Here is a 19,387-nt window from a genome sequence, read left to right as displayed (position 1 = left end):
TGATTTGGTCAGCATATGTTGTAGTCAATGATTGGTGATGGTAGTCAATGTTGTACCCCCAAAATATGTGTAATCAATTGTGTGTCAATTAAAAAAAAAGGGATGGGGATGGTGGGGTAGAGAAAAACAGTCTTAGCGCAGAAAGCTCTATATTTGCGTCAGAAATGTAGATTTGTATTTACTTGCCTACATATCTGTCACACAGATAGACTGCAAACTCCTCAGGGGCAGGTCCTGGCATTTTGCTAGGAATTGCTGGAAAAATATTAACTTATGTAATATACTGATTCTTCAGTCCTGCCTACTAACTTTCGTGGAATTTGGTGAGAATTTACTTTTTGGAAAATGGAAATCTAGAGGATAGTAGCAATTTTTAACCATAGGCCTTTAATGGAGCAGCTGCCAGTGATTATTGAGATAAATTGAATAAAGCTTCTGCTTTGTTCTTGTGGTCACTGCCCCTTTATTTCTGTCAGAAGATTAGACTCATTGGACAGTCATGGATTGCTCAAAATAAAATAAAAGCCACCCAGTTTTGCTTTTGTTTCATGAACCTTTGTTTTGTTTTTATATTCTCTTTAGAAAAAAAAGACATCACTCAAAGCCTAGAGACATATACATCCAAGTGTCCCGGGACGATGGAGCTCATCACTCTCCCGGATGGCCTTACCCTGCCACCAGTGCCCTTCACCAAGCTTCCCATCGTTAGGTAAGACAAGCCCTGCCAGACCTGGAGAAGTGGACGTTCCAGAACGTCTTCCATTGGTCAGACCCTGAACAGAGATCTCTAGAGGAGCTTCCTTTTTTCTCCCCCAAATCAATATGGTTGTTTTATTCAAAGATTTATATTTAAAAAACAGGATGGAATGAAATTTGTGTATTCAACAGTAAGGAAGAAGAACCATTCAGAAGTGATTAAACAATCATAATTCCACATATAATGTAGTATGTAAGTCGATTTTTAAGCCTTCGTAAGTGCTGGTAAAACATTTCCTCATATGTAGTTGACATTATATTGCTATTTTTTTCCTATTTTATTTTAATTAAAAAAAAATCAATTGATAAGGAACAAAGTTAATACACAAAGATTAACATCCTTAATGCATAAGAAACTCTTAAAAATGAATTAGAAAAATCATAACAGAAATTTGGTGAAGGACATGAGCAGACAAGTCACACACCCAAAAGAAACACATGTGGCTAATAAATACATTTAAGATGTTCATAGAAATGGAAATTGAAACAGAAAAATGACATTTTTCATTTCTTAAACCAAAAAAATATGATACTGTGTGATACTGCTATGAGAGAAACAATGTCAGAATCTTCTAGTATAAGTATAAATTGGTAGAACTTTTTTGAAGAACTGCTTGGATTCGTAAATAGAAGCCTTTAAAATGTTTGTACACTTTCAACCAATTATCCTACTTCTTGAAACTGTAAGCAAATAATCAAAGAAAAAAAATTTGTTTTAAAAATGTGGAAGACAGTTATATAAAAGTAAAAAAAAATGGGAATAAACTGAATGTCCAACAATATGAGAATGGCTAAATAAATTATGGATCTCCATAAAGTGAAATTTAATGCAGTTATTAAATTCATAATTTTGAAGAGTACTTAAGACAAATTTTTAAGATGTAATATTAAGTGAAAAAGCAGGATGAAAACTGTACTAAAAATAACTAGGCATATTTAAATTCCAGATATACCTCCAAAAAAATGAAAAAAAACTTTTATAATTTATTTTTTTGCTAAAAGGGAATTTTTAAAAATGTAAATGCATACATCAATAAAAAAGAAAGATCTCAGATCAACAATTACCTTTGCACCTTAGGAAACTAGAAAAGGAAGAGCAAACTAAGCCCAGCCCTAGCAAAAGGAATAAATAATAAAAATTAGAGCATAGATAAAAGAAATAGAAAATAGAAAAAAAATAAACAGAGAAAATCAGTGAAACCAAAAATTGGTACTTTGATGAGATCTACAGATCTACAGAATTGACAGACCTTTAAGCTAAATGGACTAGGAAAAAAAAGAGAGAAAGGCTCAAATAACTAAAATCAGAAATGAAAAAGGGGTCATTACAACCAAATTTATAGAAATCATAAGGATCATAAGAATACTATGAATAATTAATTGTTGGTCAATAAATTAGATCATCTAGATGAAATTAATAAATTCCTAGAAACATGCTACCTGTCAAGACTGAATTATGAAAAAAACAGAAAGTTTGAACAGAACTATAGCTGGTAAGATGAGTGATTATCAGATTCTGATTTCCTGATGCAGGACTCCCTTGAGGATTTCTTGAAGGGCTGGTTGTGTGGTGGGGAACTCGCGCAGTTTTTGTTTGTCTGGAAAATACAGTATTTTTCCCTTGTTTCTGAAGACAGCCTTGCTGGGTACAGTATTCTTGACAGGCAGTTTTTTTCTTTTAGTATTTTGAATATATCATCCCATTTTCTTCTGACCTGTAGCATTTCTGTGGAGAAGTCTGCTGTTAGTCTGATAGGGACTCCTTTATAGGTGACTTGATGCTTTTCTCTTACTTCTTTTAAGATTCTTTGTCTTTGAGCGTTGCCAGTTTGACTATGATATGTCTTGGAGAGGATCTTTCTGGGTTGAATCTGTTTGGGGATCTTTGAGCCTCCTGGATTTGAAGGTCCATTTCTCTCCCCATACCTGGGAAATTTTTGGTTGTTATTTTGTTGAATAGGTTTTTCATGCCTTTTCCTTTCTCTTCCCCTTCTGGAACATTCATGATTTGAATGTTTGTGTGCCTAAGGTTGTTCGCTCTCTCTCTTAGATTTCCTTCGTTTTTTAAAATTCTTTTTTTTTCTGCCTGGATTATTTTGAAAAGACTATCTTCAAGATTAGAATTTTTTCCTTCTGCTTGGTCTAACCTGCTGCTTAAGCTGTGAGTTGTGTTTTTCATTTTGTCGAGTGAATCTTTCAGTTCCATGGTTCTGCTACATTCTTTTTTCAGGTATTAATCTCTTTGTAATATTCCTCCTTCATATCCTGGATTTTTTTTCCTCGTTTCATTATGCTGTCTGAGTCTTCTTATATCTCAGTGAGTTTCCTTAAGATTGTTTTTTGAATTCCTTTTCATTCGTTTCAAGGGTTTCCTGCTCTGTAGGGTCTGGTATTTGAGAATTCCTGCATTCTTTTGGTGGTGTCATATTTTCTTGTTTATTCATATTTCTAGTATCTCTGTGTCGATGTCTGTTCATCTGGTAGAGCAGTTGATTCTTTAGTTACTCTGGAGATGGCTTTGAGGAGAGAGATGATGTCTTTTTCTGGTCTCCACTGGTGACACTCCTTGAGTCAATGCAGTCAAGTGTTTCGTGGGCCGCTGTCGCTATCCTCTCAGTGATGGAGACACAGGGATTACTAAGAGCCCAACTACTTGAAAGCAATGAGACGCCCAGAGGGACTACACCAAGCCAACTCCCACAAGAAAGGAGAAAGTCAGTGCAGCCCCGAGCTCAGGCTTGTCTTGTCTTTTATTGTATTAAGACCTCGGCCACGTAACGAGCCGAGTACAGTCTCAAAAGAAGTACGGAAAGGAGTGTGTGAACAGGACAGAAAATGATCTGTGTTCCCTACTAGTGAATCAGAACATCTTCGCTGTTCCAATGTGTGCTGTTTTCGGCACGCAATTATCTGATTCTGTGCATTTAAGGCTTTTGCCCTCTGTGCACTCCCTATGCTAAACAGGCCCCTGTGTTCCCACAGGCCACCTGCATGGTAGCTGTAGCTACTGTTGTGCCATCAAGCTGCTTTTGCGGCAGCCATGGATGTGCTGGTGGCTGTGGTGGGCCATCCGTGCGGAAGTAGTGTTTTCGTTGTGCTCCTTGCTTGCTTCTGGGCTGGAGCTGCTGCCCTTGGCTCCTGCCTAGGCCCCCTGGGCCTGCTCTGCTGCTTTCCGGCTTCCAGGTGGAGAGGGCAGCTGAGCTGCCATTTTTTGTTGGCCGTGTATCTGGCTCATTATTTCCTTAAATCTTGACAGCAGGCCTAGGAAGTGTAAGTAAGAATTTTAGAGATGAGAGAGGGCCAGTGACATTCCATAACCACCATGGTCACGTGTCTTTTAAATGGCAAGAGCCGTACCCAAATCCAGGTCTGCCTGTTTCCAAAGCTGCGTCATGACCACTAAGCTGTGATTGAAACCAGACTGACCTCATCATTCTTCTGCTCGTAGACGTTCAGCTGTTTCCCCTCCTTAATCAGTGCCCCAGCAGCACAGGAAAGAGCTGGCTACCCTCACATGCCAGCACTTTCCAGCTCATGCCTTGCCTCTGCCTGGAGTTCGTTTTCCTCTCCCCAACTCCATTTTGTCAAATGCTTGCTCATTCTATTAGACTCATTCCTAGCTCAGTTTCTAGGACATCTTGCCTGAGACTGCCTTTGTATGAAGCAGTGCTCTGGGTTTCCATGGCGCCCACTGCTTACCTCTCCCATGGTGTCTGCCACCGCATGCGGTCCTGGAATTACTTTCCTACGCGACTATCTCTCTTCACAGATTACAAGATTTTACAGAGCAGAGGCCCTTTGGCACCAGCAAAGTGGGTCCTTAAAAAAGGTTTGTGAACTAGTCCCATGAACTGTTTTCTGTATTTCTGAAAGATTTGTTTGAAGACTAAAGAGAAATAATTGAAATGTGACATGTTGCTGTCGAGTAGAAGTGCTGTAACCTTGAGAACACTCTGGGTCTGGCTGTTCTTTCCCAGGTTCCGCTCAGTGCTGTGATGCTGTGGGCAGCGCCCGTGCTTTGACTTAAAGGCCTGCTGCGTTACATGGATGTATCACCTGACCTCCTGGGTGTCATGAGAATTCAGTGAAGTAACATGTGAAAGCATGTGGTACGATGCTTAATAAATGTTAGTTTTCTTTCTTCCTACATTTCCTCGAAGGCAAGTGCAGTACTGCCAAATGAAATATTTTTGTTGCCAAAATGAGAGTTGTATGCTCCTGAGAAATGGGGACACAAAGGGTCGCTGTGCATGGAAGTCCCTGGCAGGATACACTCGCACTTTAAGAAGGTACTCTGAAGGGCACTAAAGAGGTCGTTGGTAATACAGAGCTGGCAAGGGGCAGCATCCAGAAGCCTGGGCTGCAGCCCGAGACGTTGCTGTGGCTGCTACTTGGAATGTTTCGGGGGAGATCTGCAGCACCGCTGCAAGGAGGTCCCTGAGGAGGGGCGTGGTCACCCTGTTGCGTGTGCTGCCGCCTCGTCACTGATAGTAACTGGGGGCGAAAGGGTCCTTTTTGGGCTTTTCTATGAGTAAGATTTAAAGTGGAATGTATTTGATTTGGGATTAAGGGCATGATTCAGTTTTTAAAAATTAGAGACTAGGAAAGCCTTTCTTAATTTTTTATCTGCATCACGACTTGGATCATTCTTAAATTTAGAAAACCTTATATAATAGAACATTCTGAACTTCACAGAACATTCTGGGCTTTGGATGCTGTCTCTAGATCTCTAAGTGCTTAGGCCTTTTGTCAGTGAAGCTGGGGAGGAATGGTCCATCGAGGTCATTGGACCCAGGGAAGAAAAGTGCTTTGCTCCTCACAGGGACACCAGAAGAGAAACAGGCAGGGTCATGGAGGCAACTCTGGAATTGAAGTTACAGTCCGTGGGTTTACTTTTCACTGGCGTGTGACCTTGGGCAAGGACATAGCCTCTTTGAGTTTTGTTTTCCTCATCTTTAAAGTGATCCTCACAGGTTGTTGGGTTTTGTTTTAGTTGAGCTGATATGTATAGAAGCACAGAACACGGTGCCTGGCACATACTAAGCACTCAGTAAATCTAAATTTTCTTCTTGGAATCACTTTTATACATACATTTTCAAACAGTACATTGAAAAATATCATGATATTAACATTTTAATCCCTTAGCTGTTTAAAAACATTAGATAGAACAGATTGGGTAAAAGTACAATAGTCCAACATTTAGGCAGATGCTGTTTCATAAGTCTGCTGTGGACATCCTGTTTTTTGGCTGACGTATCTCTTTTGCTGTGAGGGTCTCTGCAGCCTGGGTTGGAGAGCTCCCCTGTGAACAGCTAGCTGAGGCTTGCCTGCCATTTCTTTTGCCTGGTATGGTCATGGACTATTTTTTAAAATCTGATTTTATGTACTACCTACCATCTGTGTAAACATATTCTGTATGGTTTTTGGAGGCTTTTTGTTAGAGAAATAAGCCCTATTTGTCCTGGTGACTCATTCATTGCGTCATTCGTACCTTGTCTCGTTAAAAACTGGAAAGAACTATCATAGGAGATTCAGTGCAGGACCCAGTGGATGCAGTCTTTAGCCCACAGGAGCATTAACACCATTGGCAAAGTGAGGGGGCTCCTTTGGCAGGTTTCACAGCACCGCACAGCTTGTGCTGCCCCCATGGCCATAGAACAGAACCTGACTGCTTGCTTTGCTTGGCTCACCAGGTCCTCTGTGGCCTGCTGTGTCTCCAGACTTGGTTGTGGGCCCCTTATTCCCTGGTCCTACTGTCCCCACACACCATTGTAGAAATACTTAGAGTAGCCAAAATGTGTGCTGGTTTTCAGTCTTTTGTTCAAGCTTCATCTTCTGCTTGAAATGCCTTTGCTTCCTTTACTCTGCTGATACTTAGTCATCTTTCAAGACTTAGTTCAAGGATTGTATTCTCCACAAAGCCTGTTCCTAATTCCACCCGGATGGAAATGTGATACCTTCTGTACAAGTTAGGAATTTAGCTGTAAAGAGCAGAAAGCCTAATAGTGGATAGCTAGTAGGAGGTTATTTTTCTTATTTATTAAAAAGCTGGAAAAAGGCAGCTACCCTGCAGCTCTGTCTTTACCTTGTGGTCCCCACATGGCTGCTGCAGCTCTAGATAGCTTCTGCATGCATGGCAGGAGTGGGGGGAAGGGGCAGGCCCAGGGAAGTCCATCTTCTGTTTATAGGAAAGCAGAAATGTTCTGGACAGATTCGCAGAGGGCCTCTGCCCCAGTCTCACTGACTGGAAGTATGTCTCGTGGCCACCTCTAGTTGTAAGAGAGACTGGAACATAAGGATTCAGTGTGTCTAGAATCTGTAATATGGGTGGGCAAGGGAGAACGGGGTCAGAAATTGGTGCTTGGTTAGCTGATCAACAGTGTCTGCTGTATCTGTCTTCCTTGGCACTTGTGGGGTTTGATTATAGTCTTTGCTGACATTTTGCACCCATCTCTGATTGAGAGCTCTCTGAGGAACTGTGTCTTCGTGGTCCCCTAGGTGATTATGTGTGTTGAATGAAGGAACAGATGTATCCATTGGCATTCTATGTATAGCAGTTGGTAGAAAACCTGACTCAACCTAACTGAGGCAAAAAGAGAATTTGTGGCACATGTACCTGAGAAGTTCAGGGAGGAATTCAGGTAGGGCCACAGCCAGGGTTGAAAAATCCTCAGAGAGCGTGGTTTCTTTCCGTCTCTCAGCTCTGTCGTCTGCAGTGCTGGCTTTAGTTTCAGGCCCCAGGTGGTATCAGAGTGGCAGCTGCAGCTGCAGACATCACATCCTCTTCCTAGTGTACAGGAAGAGAGAGAAGGTGCCTTTGGGTAACACCAGTGTAGGGAAAGCGAAGCTTCTTTCCTCCAGGAGCCTCTACAAATGTCCCCTTGCTTTTGCCTGCCTCTTCTGGGGTCATGGACTCAGATCTGAGTCAGTCCCCCAGATCACATGGCTGCGAGGCAGGCATGGGTAGGTTCCCTAAAGCAAAACCTAGGAATTGTTGGGTACAGGAGAAGGAGGAATGGATTTTGGAGAGGCAATCAACAAGGACCACAGTAGCAAACGATGGCACAGTCTCCCCACCCTACCACCCTGACCCAGACAGAAAGTCCAGGGTTTTGTTTCTGAACTGTCATGCTTATGAGTCAAGACAATGCATTGATGAACAGCTGCCCTTGCCGAGTCAGAAAGTGCTACCATGGAAAGCCCTCTCTGGAAGCGAGTGTAGACTTTATTTTATGAACCACATTTCGTCTTCCTTAGATGTGGGGCACCTTCTGACTCAGAGGGCTGGCCATGTGCTTCTGTTCTTACTAGTAAATAGGTTTGCGATTTTATTTGAGATTAATTTTTATACACAAAGTTTTTTTCTTTAATGTGCTTGCCAGATTAGATTTTTGTGCTGTTCTCCTAAGTTTTTGCCATTTGAAAGTACAAAGAATTAGGATAAGTGTGATGTGCTAGCTCCATAATTCTTGAACCTCTAGCACTTTTCCTTACCTTGTGAAAGCAAGATCTTTTTTCTCCAAAGATATGCCATGGGTCATACTTCTAGAACAGACTATATGCTATTTCCTCCTCTAAATATCTGTCATGTTTATGTGTGAAGGATACTGATGTGTAAGCATTTCTTTAGGTTCCAGAAAAGAAGGATGGTACTAAAAGTTATTGATGTGTCTTATTTATGCCATGCATTAGTAAACTCCCTTCATATAAAATTGGAAAAATTATAGGATTTTATTCAGTAGTCTTGTATTCAAATCCTATGTTCTGCAATTATTGTGTGACTTAGAACAAACTAGTTAACTTCTCTGAGCCTTGGTTTCCTCTTATTGAACAGGGGTTGATGATTCGTACCTCCCATTTGTGGATCAAGTGAAATGTCTGGGAAAGTGCTTTGTAAGTGGAAAGGCTCTCTGCAGAGTGGGGTGGTCTTGCCTAACCTGGCCAGCGTGGTGCCCTTTCCAGCTATTTTAGTCATGCCAGGATGCAGAACAATGTGACCTCCTCATTGTTCCAAATATGGGGCAGGTGAGGTCAATTTTAGTCATTTCCCATCGGGTAGAAGGTATCCAATAAGTTCTTAGATATGTTTCCCTCGTAAATTAAGTTGGTGAATTAAAAACCAAGGAAGAAAAGGTGAAAATTGTTTTTCTTCTATGTCTTCCTCTCAACCAGTTTGTTTTGTATTAGTTTCCTAATTAGTGTTCCACCATTGCTTTGTGTAATCCAATCCCAGTTAGCCATAGTATGGTGAGGAAGGTCAGCTTTTAAAAATGCCAACAGTTTCCAAATGGAATCTGTAAAAATAATCCTTGTCTTGGGTACTTTATCCCTGGACTTCTGCTTTATTGTTGGTGGCTTCATAGGCCAAATATTATTAGTTCTTCAGCAATTCATGCCAAATGAAGTGTGTTTCCTCTTTACGTCAGGTGCCTTGAACAAATGTTGTTCTGTAGGACGCTTTTTAAAAAAAATTGGCACACATTAGACGCACAATTTATTTTTGGGTTAATGAAAACATGCATTACCTACTGATACATTATCTACTTTTTTTTTTGCAGTAGGCCAGTATGGGGATCTGAACCCTTGACCTTGGTGGTGTTAGCAGCACGCTCTACCAACTGAGCCAACCAGCCTGTAGGGCACATTTTATAAGATGACATTTGATGCAAAATTTCAAGTTATGAGTGAATGCAGTGACAGCTTATTGGGTCACTTTTCTGGCTGACTGTGCCCTCAGAACTCTTTTCCATATTTTAAAAACCTTTTATGTGACCTGGAATTTCTCTGACTGCATAGATGATTCCTTAGAATCACAGATGACATCTCATTTTTAGGTGGTGACTATGGTGTGGAGTAGAAAGCTGTTTGTGTTCCAGGAGAACCGAATTGTTTTACAAATGAGCAAACTCTCAGGCTCAAAGAAACCACCTGGTCCAGGGTTCGGCAGCACACTTGCAGCAGGGACCAGCACTCAGTTTCTTCACTCCAGCCCACCATGGCCTCTGCTTGCTATGTTCATAAATAAATGTGGTTTTAAGGAGGGGAAGGGAAGGGAAATTTTTGCTGACCTACTGCATGTCAGGTGCTACTTCAGGTACTTGACATTTATTACCTCGCTTAGTCCTCAAGGTGACCTGCTAAGGATTGAAGGTATCCCCTTCAGGCCACTCCCTCCTCTCTGCCAGAGTTTGGAACCAACAGAAGGAAACATCTGTCTCCGGCAGATGGAAGATGTAGTGAATGATGTGGCTCCGATCTGGCCAGAGGGCTGTGAGTCCCCCCCTGGGTCGGGTGGACTTAGCCCAGTCCCTGGCCCGGCTGGGCAGCCAGAGGCCTCTTTCATGGGGAGAGGACCCTTTTAGTGCATGCAGAGAGCAGAATAGAATGTGTACTGTGCAGACAGGCAGGCCCAGGAGCAGCAGCTGAGCAGTGTGAACCTGGTTCCTCTTCCCAGTTTACCACCTTCCTCAGGAGGAGCAGGGGAGGAAGCCCCTCTCCATGGAAAATGGAACAGGGAAGGGAGGTGCCCTCCAGACCACCCAACATTATCAGGTACTTCTTGTGTTTTCTATCTTTTAAGTAGAAAAGTTTAGGTCCAGGCAGATCAAGTAATTTGTGCAAGTGGTACAGCTAGTGCGTCCTTCAGACTGAAGTCAGGTCTTTACACTACTTGAGAAAGTGTCTCAGGAGCAGACTGACTGAGAACTCACCACAGGCGAGTCCCTTTCAGTTGGGTGTGCGAGAACATGAGAGGCACATGAGATCGGCACATCCTAGTCCCAAGGCAGCGTAACAGGTGGTGTTTGAATGTTCACAGGGGGCTGGGATTTGCAGCAGTCAGTGATGAACTGCGTAGCCTCAACTATGTAGTTTTGAAAGATTTAGAAGCCGAGTTTGAAATTCAACTTTTGAGAGTTTATTCATTCACCACCTACTGAGAGCCATGCGTTGAAATACTGGACGTAGTGCTGGTCTGGAGACAGATAAGGCCCTGTCTCGCCAAGTTCACAGCTGAATTGAAACATAAAAAATTACATGATTTTATCCTGTATGATACAAGTATGGTGAGGGGTGCACACAGAGAGAAGGGAGTCAGAGAAAGCGTGTTGGATATGATGCTTAGTTTAAAGAATTTGGTTTGTAGGCGCTGTCTACACTGCCTTGTGTTATTGTGGGCAATGGAGGTGAGTCACACACGTGACTGGAACTCGCCCAGAGCTGGGGACTGTTGTTGAGTGCCATGGCGACACTTTGCATGGGGTAGGATTGCACTAGCTGTCTGAGACCCTCCCGGCTGAAAGAGGTGGTGATTTTGTGGATTCTGTAAGGTGGTCTTTATTAGTCAGTGTAGGTTAGGCTGTACTGTGGCAGAAAAATTAACCCTGAAATCTCAGGGGTTTGCTATGCAAAGGTTCATGTCTCACACAGGTTTGGTGCAGGTTAGGCAGTTTTTCAGGGCAGTGGCCCTCCTCAAGGTTGCTCAGTGACCAGGCCACGTCCATCTGGTACTGTGCCTTCTCAGCCCCTGGCCTCCAGGATTACCATGTGGTGGAAGGAGAGAGGCGAAGGCTGGCGCATTGCTTTGAAGTGCTTTGTCTCAGAGGGCCCTGCATGGCTTCTACTCACAACCCACTGGCCTGTGCTACCCAGGTGGCCTTGCCTTCCTGCTGGGAGGTGGGGGTGGGGGAAGCACGGCGTATATCACGATCAGTTAGTGTCATTACCAGACCTTCCAATCGTATGCTGGTCTCAGGCCCAGGAGTGTTCCAGATTGTAACTACTATCTTGCCAAATTGGCCACAAGGGAGGTCTTACAGTGCTGTGGCTTAAGAGCAGAGTGTCTCCTGTCGTCATCCATTTTCAGCCATGGGATTTGGGGCAATATACTTAATTCCTTTTGTGTTAGTTTTCTCATTGATGAGGTAGAGACAATAGTAATGGTACCCAAGCCAAGAAGGTAGTTGTGATGTGTAGTTGAGAGAGTACATATGAAGCAGTCGTTCACATAAACGAAGCAGGGCAAGCTGTAAGTCTCCTTTGCAGTGCCTTGTGCTCTCATGGAGCAGGTCTCGCTCCCACTTGCTGTGGGCAGGCCCACCAGCCTGTGCTGAGCGGTGGGCACCGGGTGCCCACATGTGCCACGGGGGAGGTGGTGGCCCATCTGCATTTCACTGACAGCTGGTAAGTAGCACAATGAGATTTCAACATGGCCCTTCTGACTCCCAACCGTCCTCGGGCCCGATTCATGCAGCAGAGAGACATGGTTGCCCCCTGAACCTAGGGAGTCATTTGCCCTCCCCGGGGCGGTCCTGAGTTAGTGTGGGTGGTTTTCTTCTGCTGCTTCCTGCTGAGTCTGAGTGCTTTTTCTCCCCTCGGTCTATCTTCTGTTTTGACTGATGTATTGTTTTTCTAACACACGATGTTTGGTAGTGTTTGTCCTGAAACCAAGCTAACAAGGCAGTTGAAGTGTTTGTGTCCATTTGAAACAACAGGCGTGTGGAGCTGTTGGGTCTTCCTGCCAGCCTCCGGCCACAGAAGATGAAAAGCTTGCTGGGCCAGAGCATGTCGACCAAGAGTCCCTTCATCTATTCACCAATTATCGCGCACAACCGTGGAGAAGAGCGGAACAAGAAAATAGGTAGGACCACTTATCCTGGCTTGCTAACTGTGCCCTGCCACCTGATTTCCAGCGGCTTTTCTGGATTTTTAGAACAGAATTTCAGGCCACTTCATTCATGTGCATGTGTGCACACATATGTGTGCATGTGTGTATGTCTCCTCAGATAAATTTATTTGGTTTTCTGCCTTTGTCAGGCATATATGCCCATAGATCTGACTTTTAAAAATCTACTCCATAAAAGGTGATTTTGTAGACATTTTAGAAACCAGAAAGACCTCTGTTAACTGAGACTTTTACAAACTTCAAAAGAGTGATAATTGGAGATCAGTGACTTTCCAAGGCCTGAATTGACTTCTGAATCATCAAAGAAAGATTAAGGGTTGAATTATGTTCAGGATTGACTGGGGGATGAGGACATTGTATTATTTTCTCTTGTGAACACTGGTGATCAAGATAGCCGATCCTGGGATTAAACTGTGGTGCAGAGAGACTGGGAGAGGAACACCTCTGAGCTCCTGGCCGCTTCCCAGCCCTAACCTGCTCACGTCTTTCCTGCAGCAGACCCAGGCCTCAGCATGTGCCATCCCCTGCCCTGTCCCTCGGTGTCCTTCCCAAAGCCTGGCTATGGCACCTCCTCTCTTGCTGCCACAAGGCCTCTTGCATTTGTGATTTTGACTGCCACCATAACTAGTCTAAAGGCTTAGAGGCTGGCTTCTGTTTGGCGATAGCTCATCTTATAGGAGTGTAAGTAGAAGATCTGAGAAAACTTTTGCTGTCTGCTTTTGATATTCAGTGCTTTCTACTCTTTTTGTTTCTTTATTTTACTCTTAATTTCTATACTCCTGATTTAGGAGATAGGCATCCTGACTCCTCCTTCCATGAATGACACACTTCTCTCCAGAATGACACACACAGTCTCCCCGTTGCACTCGCAAGACCACCCATACCTGCGTCGTAGGCAGAGGTGCTCCCTGACCCACCGCCTCACAGTCCTCCCATGCTCCATCTGCCTTTCATCCTTGCTGCCTGCCACTCTTGCTTCTGCTGCTCCGGTCCAGCTACCATGGCCACTTTCTGACCTTTGAACATGACGAGCTTGTCCCAGACTCAGAGCTTTTGTGCTGCTGTGCCTTCTGCCTGGCACTCATCCTCCACTATTCACTTGTCCCCTGCTCAGAGGGGTGTTCTCTGATCCCAGCACCTCACAGGTCACTTCTCCTGTCCCCTTTAGCTTTGCTGCTTGGGTTTTTCTTCATAGAACTTCTCTCCAACTCAAATATGTTTGTCTGTTTATGTTTTTCTCTTGCAACATGAGGCCAGGAACTCCGTCTTGCTCCCTGCCATATCCCAGCACCTGGAAGAGCATTCTGTGCTCTGCAGGGCACCAGAGAATTCAAGGCCAAAGGGACAAATAATGAGCATTATGCATAGCACATACTCTTAGTGAGCATTTCTTATATAATACTTGCACTAGACTTCCTTAGCTTCTATAAGGATCTCATAATAAACTTTATTAACAATTTTTAAATGATCTAAGGAAACACCTTAAAAAGTGTTTCCTAAGAGGTAAAATTGTCTGCTAAGTTAAAGGGCAATCACTAAGGTAGGAGCCTTGTACTTTTTTAGAAAAAAGACCTTGCACTTTTTAAAATGGTAGTCATTTCTTTTATTCAAATTGTACTTTTTAAGAGGCTATCATATGTTAGCTCATTTAATTTTCCCAATATTTTTGGAGGAAATAGTTTTTAATATCCTTTTTGTAGATGAGGAAACAAACTCAGAGAGATGACTTCCTAAAGGTTACTCAGCTAGTTAGTTGGAGACTAAAACTTGCCATTGACTTCTCAGACCAAGCATACTGCTCTTGTTAAGACTCTGGTTTTCTCTAATGTGCACACAACACATGGCATAGGCTTAAATTAACTGTGTCATATGTCCCTACCCACAACAGATTTTCCCATGCGGTTTATGCAGGCAAGACCCAAACACAGGAGAAGGTGAATATCGAAACAAGATGTAAATAAAAGTTCTCTAAAATTGTAGAACATGGGCCGAGCCCGTGGCGCACTCGGGAGAGTGCGGCGCTGGGAGCGCAGCGACACTCCCGCCGCGGGTTTGGATCCTATATAGGAATGGCCGGTGCACTCACTCACTGGCTGAGTGCTGGTCATGAAAAAAGACAAAAAAATAAAAATAAAATAAAATTGTAGAACATTACCACTGTACCTGGTTACTTACCCACTGGACTTTAACAGGCAATAAGCGCTGGACCAGCAGGGAACAGGGGCCCCATGGGCTCTGGGGAAGCCCTTCTGGAGGCTCAGAAGCAGCCTTGCCTCTGAGGAGCAGAGTGGGATTCCTGAGTGTGGCTGTGAATGTTCCAGCTGTTCACTGTTAAAATGAGAAGGAGGTAAAAGAAGAGACATGGGGTAATGTCCTTGAGAAACGGGAGCTGATGCTGAGTTTTGGTAAACTTCTAAAAATCTGAGCCCGAAGTAAACAGCATACTGCAGAGAGAGAGAGAGAGAGAGAGAGAGAGAGAGAGAGAGTGTGTGTGTGTGTGTGTGTGTGTGTGTGTCTATGTATGTGAACCTCTGAAACTCCATTTTCAGTCTACTGCTTTTCAAAGGCAGTCCTGGCCTTGTGTCCTCTACCACTGCTTCTCTGTTCTGGAGAATGCATGGAGGTGATGGGAAGTGTCACCTGGGTGGGCAGTGACGGTAGCCAGGAGAGGCCAGATGGCGTTCCCCAGACCCACCCCAACATCCACTGCATTGAGCAGGGGAGAGTAAAATGGATTCTGTCCCTGCTGTGTCGAGGTCGTCGCTGCCCAGCCTCCTGTGGGGACTGCTTCTCCCATCCGTGCATATCACTAGCTCCATGACATTGGGCACACTGCTTTCTGGGCACTTCTTTCCCTAAGTGGACCTGGACCAGTTAAAGAATTGAGGAGCCTCTTCTCTCTTGGACCTTTTGGGAATCTCTGGCTGCTGTCTTTGGGTCTCATTAGGGTTGGGGATAAGCTTTTTCCCCTAAATAACTTTTAAGGAAAGTTTGACTCATTTTTAGAGAACAACATGTGGAGATGATTTGAGAGACGGGAGGTGTGTGACTCTTCTTCTCAGGAATGACTGTGTGATTTGCGGGGCCCAGTGCAACATGAAAACACAGGGTCCTTTGTTGAAAAATTATTAAGGATTTGAAACAGCCACAGCAGAGCATTAAACCTAATGCCAGGGTCCTCTTGAGTGTGGGGTCCTGTGCCACCGGCTGTGTGGGTCTCACTCTTTATTTTTTCCTCTTCAATCTTAAGACATTGTTGAGGCTTTTTTTTATGAAAATAATACTCTGCATTGGTTGAAGAGGGCTAAGCAAATACGACCCCGTGATTTTTATGGCAATTGCTGCTACTGCCGGCGTTCTTGTACTCCCTGTTAACAGATGACAAAACGGAGACTGAGCAGATAGATTGCATCGCTGGTAAGTGGCAGAGCCCGGTCTCCGTCGCTAGATTTTATGATTGCCCAGGAACTTTTTCCTTTGTAACATAGCTTCTCACTACAGTACGAAAAACCTGCTCATCTGGGCTGAGGACAAATTCAGTGGGTGATGTAAGATTTTTTTCTGAGATATAACAGAAGGTTCAACCAAATTGTATGTAATCTATTGAATACCTGTGGGTAGGAAAGTGTAATTTATATTGTACAGCTTCTAATATCTTTTTGGCAATATACTGATGGGTGAGTACCTGCCTTGAGGCTTGAAGAACCACCTGAATTTAACCTGGATTTCTAATCTCTGTAAATGAATCTTTGTGTATAACAGGGTAGGTATCATCACAGCAGGAGGTGTAGAGTCTTAGAGATGAAGAAACCCTTGAGGGCAGTTGTCGAGACCATTTTCCACTCTAACTTGGAGTAATTTGCCAGTCTTTGTGTCTGTGTGTTGGCCAGTGTGGCCATCATCTGAGCTACACTGCATGCAAGGATGATTGCAGTTCAGTCGATGGGCTTGAGCACAGTGGGATGCAGTGTTGTCTGTCCTTGTGATAGGAGTTTGTGGCATTGCTAGGCTTAGTGCCATGGTTGACGGCTGTGCCAGAGGCAGCGTGGTGGCCTGGAAAGGCCATGGCTGTCAGATGGACCTGGGCTGCAGCTTGGCCCTGCAGTTCTTACTTCCTACTGTGAGACCTCAGACAACCGATTGGCTTCCCTGGGCTGCAGTTGTGCCGTCTACAGAATGGAGACATTAGAAGCCAACCCAGAGGGTTACTCTGAGAATGAAGTGAGACAGTTCCTGAAGTCCCTGGCAGCCATTCAGACAACAGTTTCAGTAGCAATTGTGTGTCCTGTACTAGGTAGTGCGGATGCAGTGATATATCAGGAGCTCCTCCTGCCAGGTGGGTCCATACAGTGTAGTTGAAAGAGACGGACTTGTCAACAAAAACAACCACCAGATGCTGCTGGTGCACAGACAGCCACATGCACAGGGTGCAGTGCCCACAACGGGAAGGGCCTGGGACAGAGGGGTGGTGCATAGCTGCCGATTCCTGTTCCTTTCCACTGGTTGCCGGACACAATATCAAGGAAGAGGCACCACTGGGTGCTTTGACACATTAAGGGTTGGGAAGGGGATTATCTCCTTCGTTCAAACTACAGTAACTTTTCATACAATCAGTAATTCATCTTAGATTTACCTTTAGTAGACAAAGATCACATCAGTATAAATTACCCCTTTCAGTATAAATTATCCTAGAAAATGATTTTTAAAACATGGTTATTTTTTGACCATGAAAGAGAAAACAATTCTTTAGTTATCAGGCATTGCAACTTGTTTTAAAAAAATGACTTTTTCATCTGTGATGAGGAGGGGGCTGTGTGCTAACCCCTACACACACTGGCCGGCTGATGGATGCCACGGGAGGGCAGGGGCTGGTGGTGCGAGTGCAGTATGCTCTACTACTGACTTCTGCAAACGAGGAGGGAGGGTGAGCCCCTCCCCTTGAAGGTTCTCAAGGCTGATGGGCCTGGGGAGGATGTGGAAAGGGGAGATGGGATGAAAGAGGGACAAGACCTTAGTTTCTGGAGCCATTGGGGGCAGAGCAGTAGAGTCAAAAGAGCATAGGTTTTGGAACCAGACAGACTTGAGTTTGAATCTTAGCTCTCTCGTTTATCAGCGTCATGAGATGGGCAGGCAGTTCAACCTGTCGGGTGGAGTTTTCTGTAGCATGAGAATAGTATTTGTAGAGAGTAGAATTTGGTCATTCACTGTATTGTGCGGAGGCTCGGATGAGTACGTGACTCTGCAAGCATCTTATCAACTGACTCACCTCGTGGTCTCATTATTAGTTCATGCAATTCGAAGATGCCAATTCTGGGTCATATGTCATAGTTTTGGAGGAGCTTGTCTTAATCTCTGTACAGGGTGCCTGGTACAGAGTGTTTCAGAAAAGCTGTGTTTTGAAAACATGATTATGAAAGCTCTGTGAAAGCTGAAGAACTCTGGTCAATAAATCTTAATATCTATTCAAGAAAAAGCCCTACATTGCCTTTCTAGCCTCCCATGTCTGCTCTAGGTACCTCTTTGAGTCCACAGACCTGGCTTGAATTGCTGCCCCAGCACTCACTAGCTTTGTGATTCCCAGGCAAATTTTTCAACCTGTCTGGACCTTGAGTGCCTGTCCTGTCACAGTGGGTCATTATACCTGTTTCACAAGGTCATTATGAAGAGTAACAAGATTACCTGCTTGAAAGTGCCTCACACCGAACACATGCCCAACACATGTTAATTGATTCTGAACTTCTGGTTTGCCTGGTGGAGTGTCTGCAAGGGAGGGAAGGGCAATGGAAATGGGGATGGGTGCTGTATTAGTTTTTTATTATTTTGTAACGAGTTATCACAAACTTAGTATCTTAAAACAAAACAAACTTACGTTCTCACTGTTTGTATGGGTCAGGAGTTCTAGCTGGGTCCTCTGCTCAGGGATTCATAAGGCTGAAATCCAGGTGTCAACTGGGGCTGTGTGCCCATCTGCAGGGTCAACTAGGGAAAGGTCTGTTTCCAAGCTACCTCAGGTGGTTCTTCATTCATTGCCTTGTGGTGGCATCACTGAAGCCCCTGTTTTCTTGCTGGCTATCAGCTGGGTGTTCTCAGCCCTTGGAGGCTGCTCTCCGTCTTTGCCACGTGGCTCCCTGCTTAGGCCCTTGAAGATATGGTCCCCTTTAAACCTAATTAGATTAGGCCCATCCAAGACAAGCTCCCTTTTGATAAGCTCAAAGTCAACTGATTTGGGACTCTAATTGCATCTGCAAATCCCTCCAACTTTGTTATATAGCATGACCTAATCATCACCTTCACACGCAAGGGGAGGGGATTACACAGGGCATGCACACCAGGGCTGGGGGACTTGGAGTGCATTAGAATTCTGCCTCCTACAGGTGCTGAACTTTAGCTGACCTGAGAGTGCGCAGGGAGGAGAAGCCCCCCTCTTTTCTCACAATCTTAGGGGACACAGAGGAAATCAAACTCATGCCACTTACAAGAGACCCCAATGCCATCTTCCCAGTTGCCAGCCTCTGCCAGTGAAGTGCTGTGTGCCCTGTGGCTCTGCACCGAGCACAGTGCCACTGGATTGGTCTTGGCCTCGTGAAGCTGCACTTGGCATGCTAGCATGAATGCAGCCCCCCAAAGATGGCTAGAAACGTCATTCACACAGCATCAAAGTGGCAGTGGTGACTTGCTTTGCTTTGTTTCAGAGAAAGCTGGCAGAAAAACCAGCTTTGATTGTTTATCTCAAGATGATCATGACGTTCACTGCTTCACTGGGAAAATGAATTGTCAGAGAAATAATCTGAAACCATGAGAAAAGTGCAAAAATACCAACTAAAAAATGGATTCTCTTGTGTGTGTGTATTTTCTAGATTTCCAGTGGGTTCAAGGAGATGTGTGTGAGGTTCAGCTGATGGTGTATAACCCAATGCCGTTTGAACTCCGAGTGGAAAACATGGTACG

At 44.2% G+C, this 19,387-nt stretch overlaps 1 protein-coding gene across 6 annotated transcripts in view; it reads left to right on the top strand.

Annotated features, from left to right (window-relative positions):
- TRAPPC9 (trafficking protein particle complex subunit 9) overlaps window positions 1–19,387 on the top strand; it is a 649,394-nt gene that overhangs the window by 122,260 nt on the left and 507,747 nt on the right. For all 6 annotated transcript variants that reach the window (XM_063079205.1, XM_063079204.1, XM_063079202.1 and 3 more), the window contains 3 exons: window positions 583–709; window positions 12,249–12,394; window positions 19,297–19,382. In XM_063079205.1, coding sequence (XP_062935275.1) covers window positions 583–709; window positions 12,249–12,394; window positions 19,297–19,382 — 359 coding nt within the window. The remainder of the gene's footprint in view (window positions 1–582; window positions 710–12,248; window positions 12,395–19,296; window positions 19,383–19,387) is intronic.

Source organism: Cynocephalus volans, chromosome 15 (assembly GCF_027409185.1).
Source record: "Cynocephalus volans isolate mCynVol1 chromosome 15, mCynVol1.pri, whole genome shotgun sequence".
In the NCBI taxonomy this organism is placed as follows: domain Eukaryota; kingdom Metazoa; phylum Chordata; class Mammalia; order Dermoptera; family Cynocephalidae; genus Cynocephalus; species Cynocephalus volans.
Note: the sequence above shows the minus strand (reverse complement) of the source record. Positions and strands in the feature narration are given on the sequence as shown.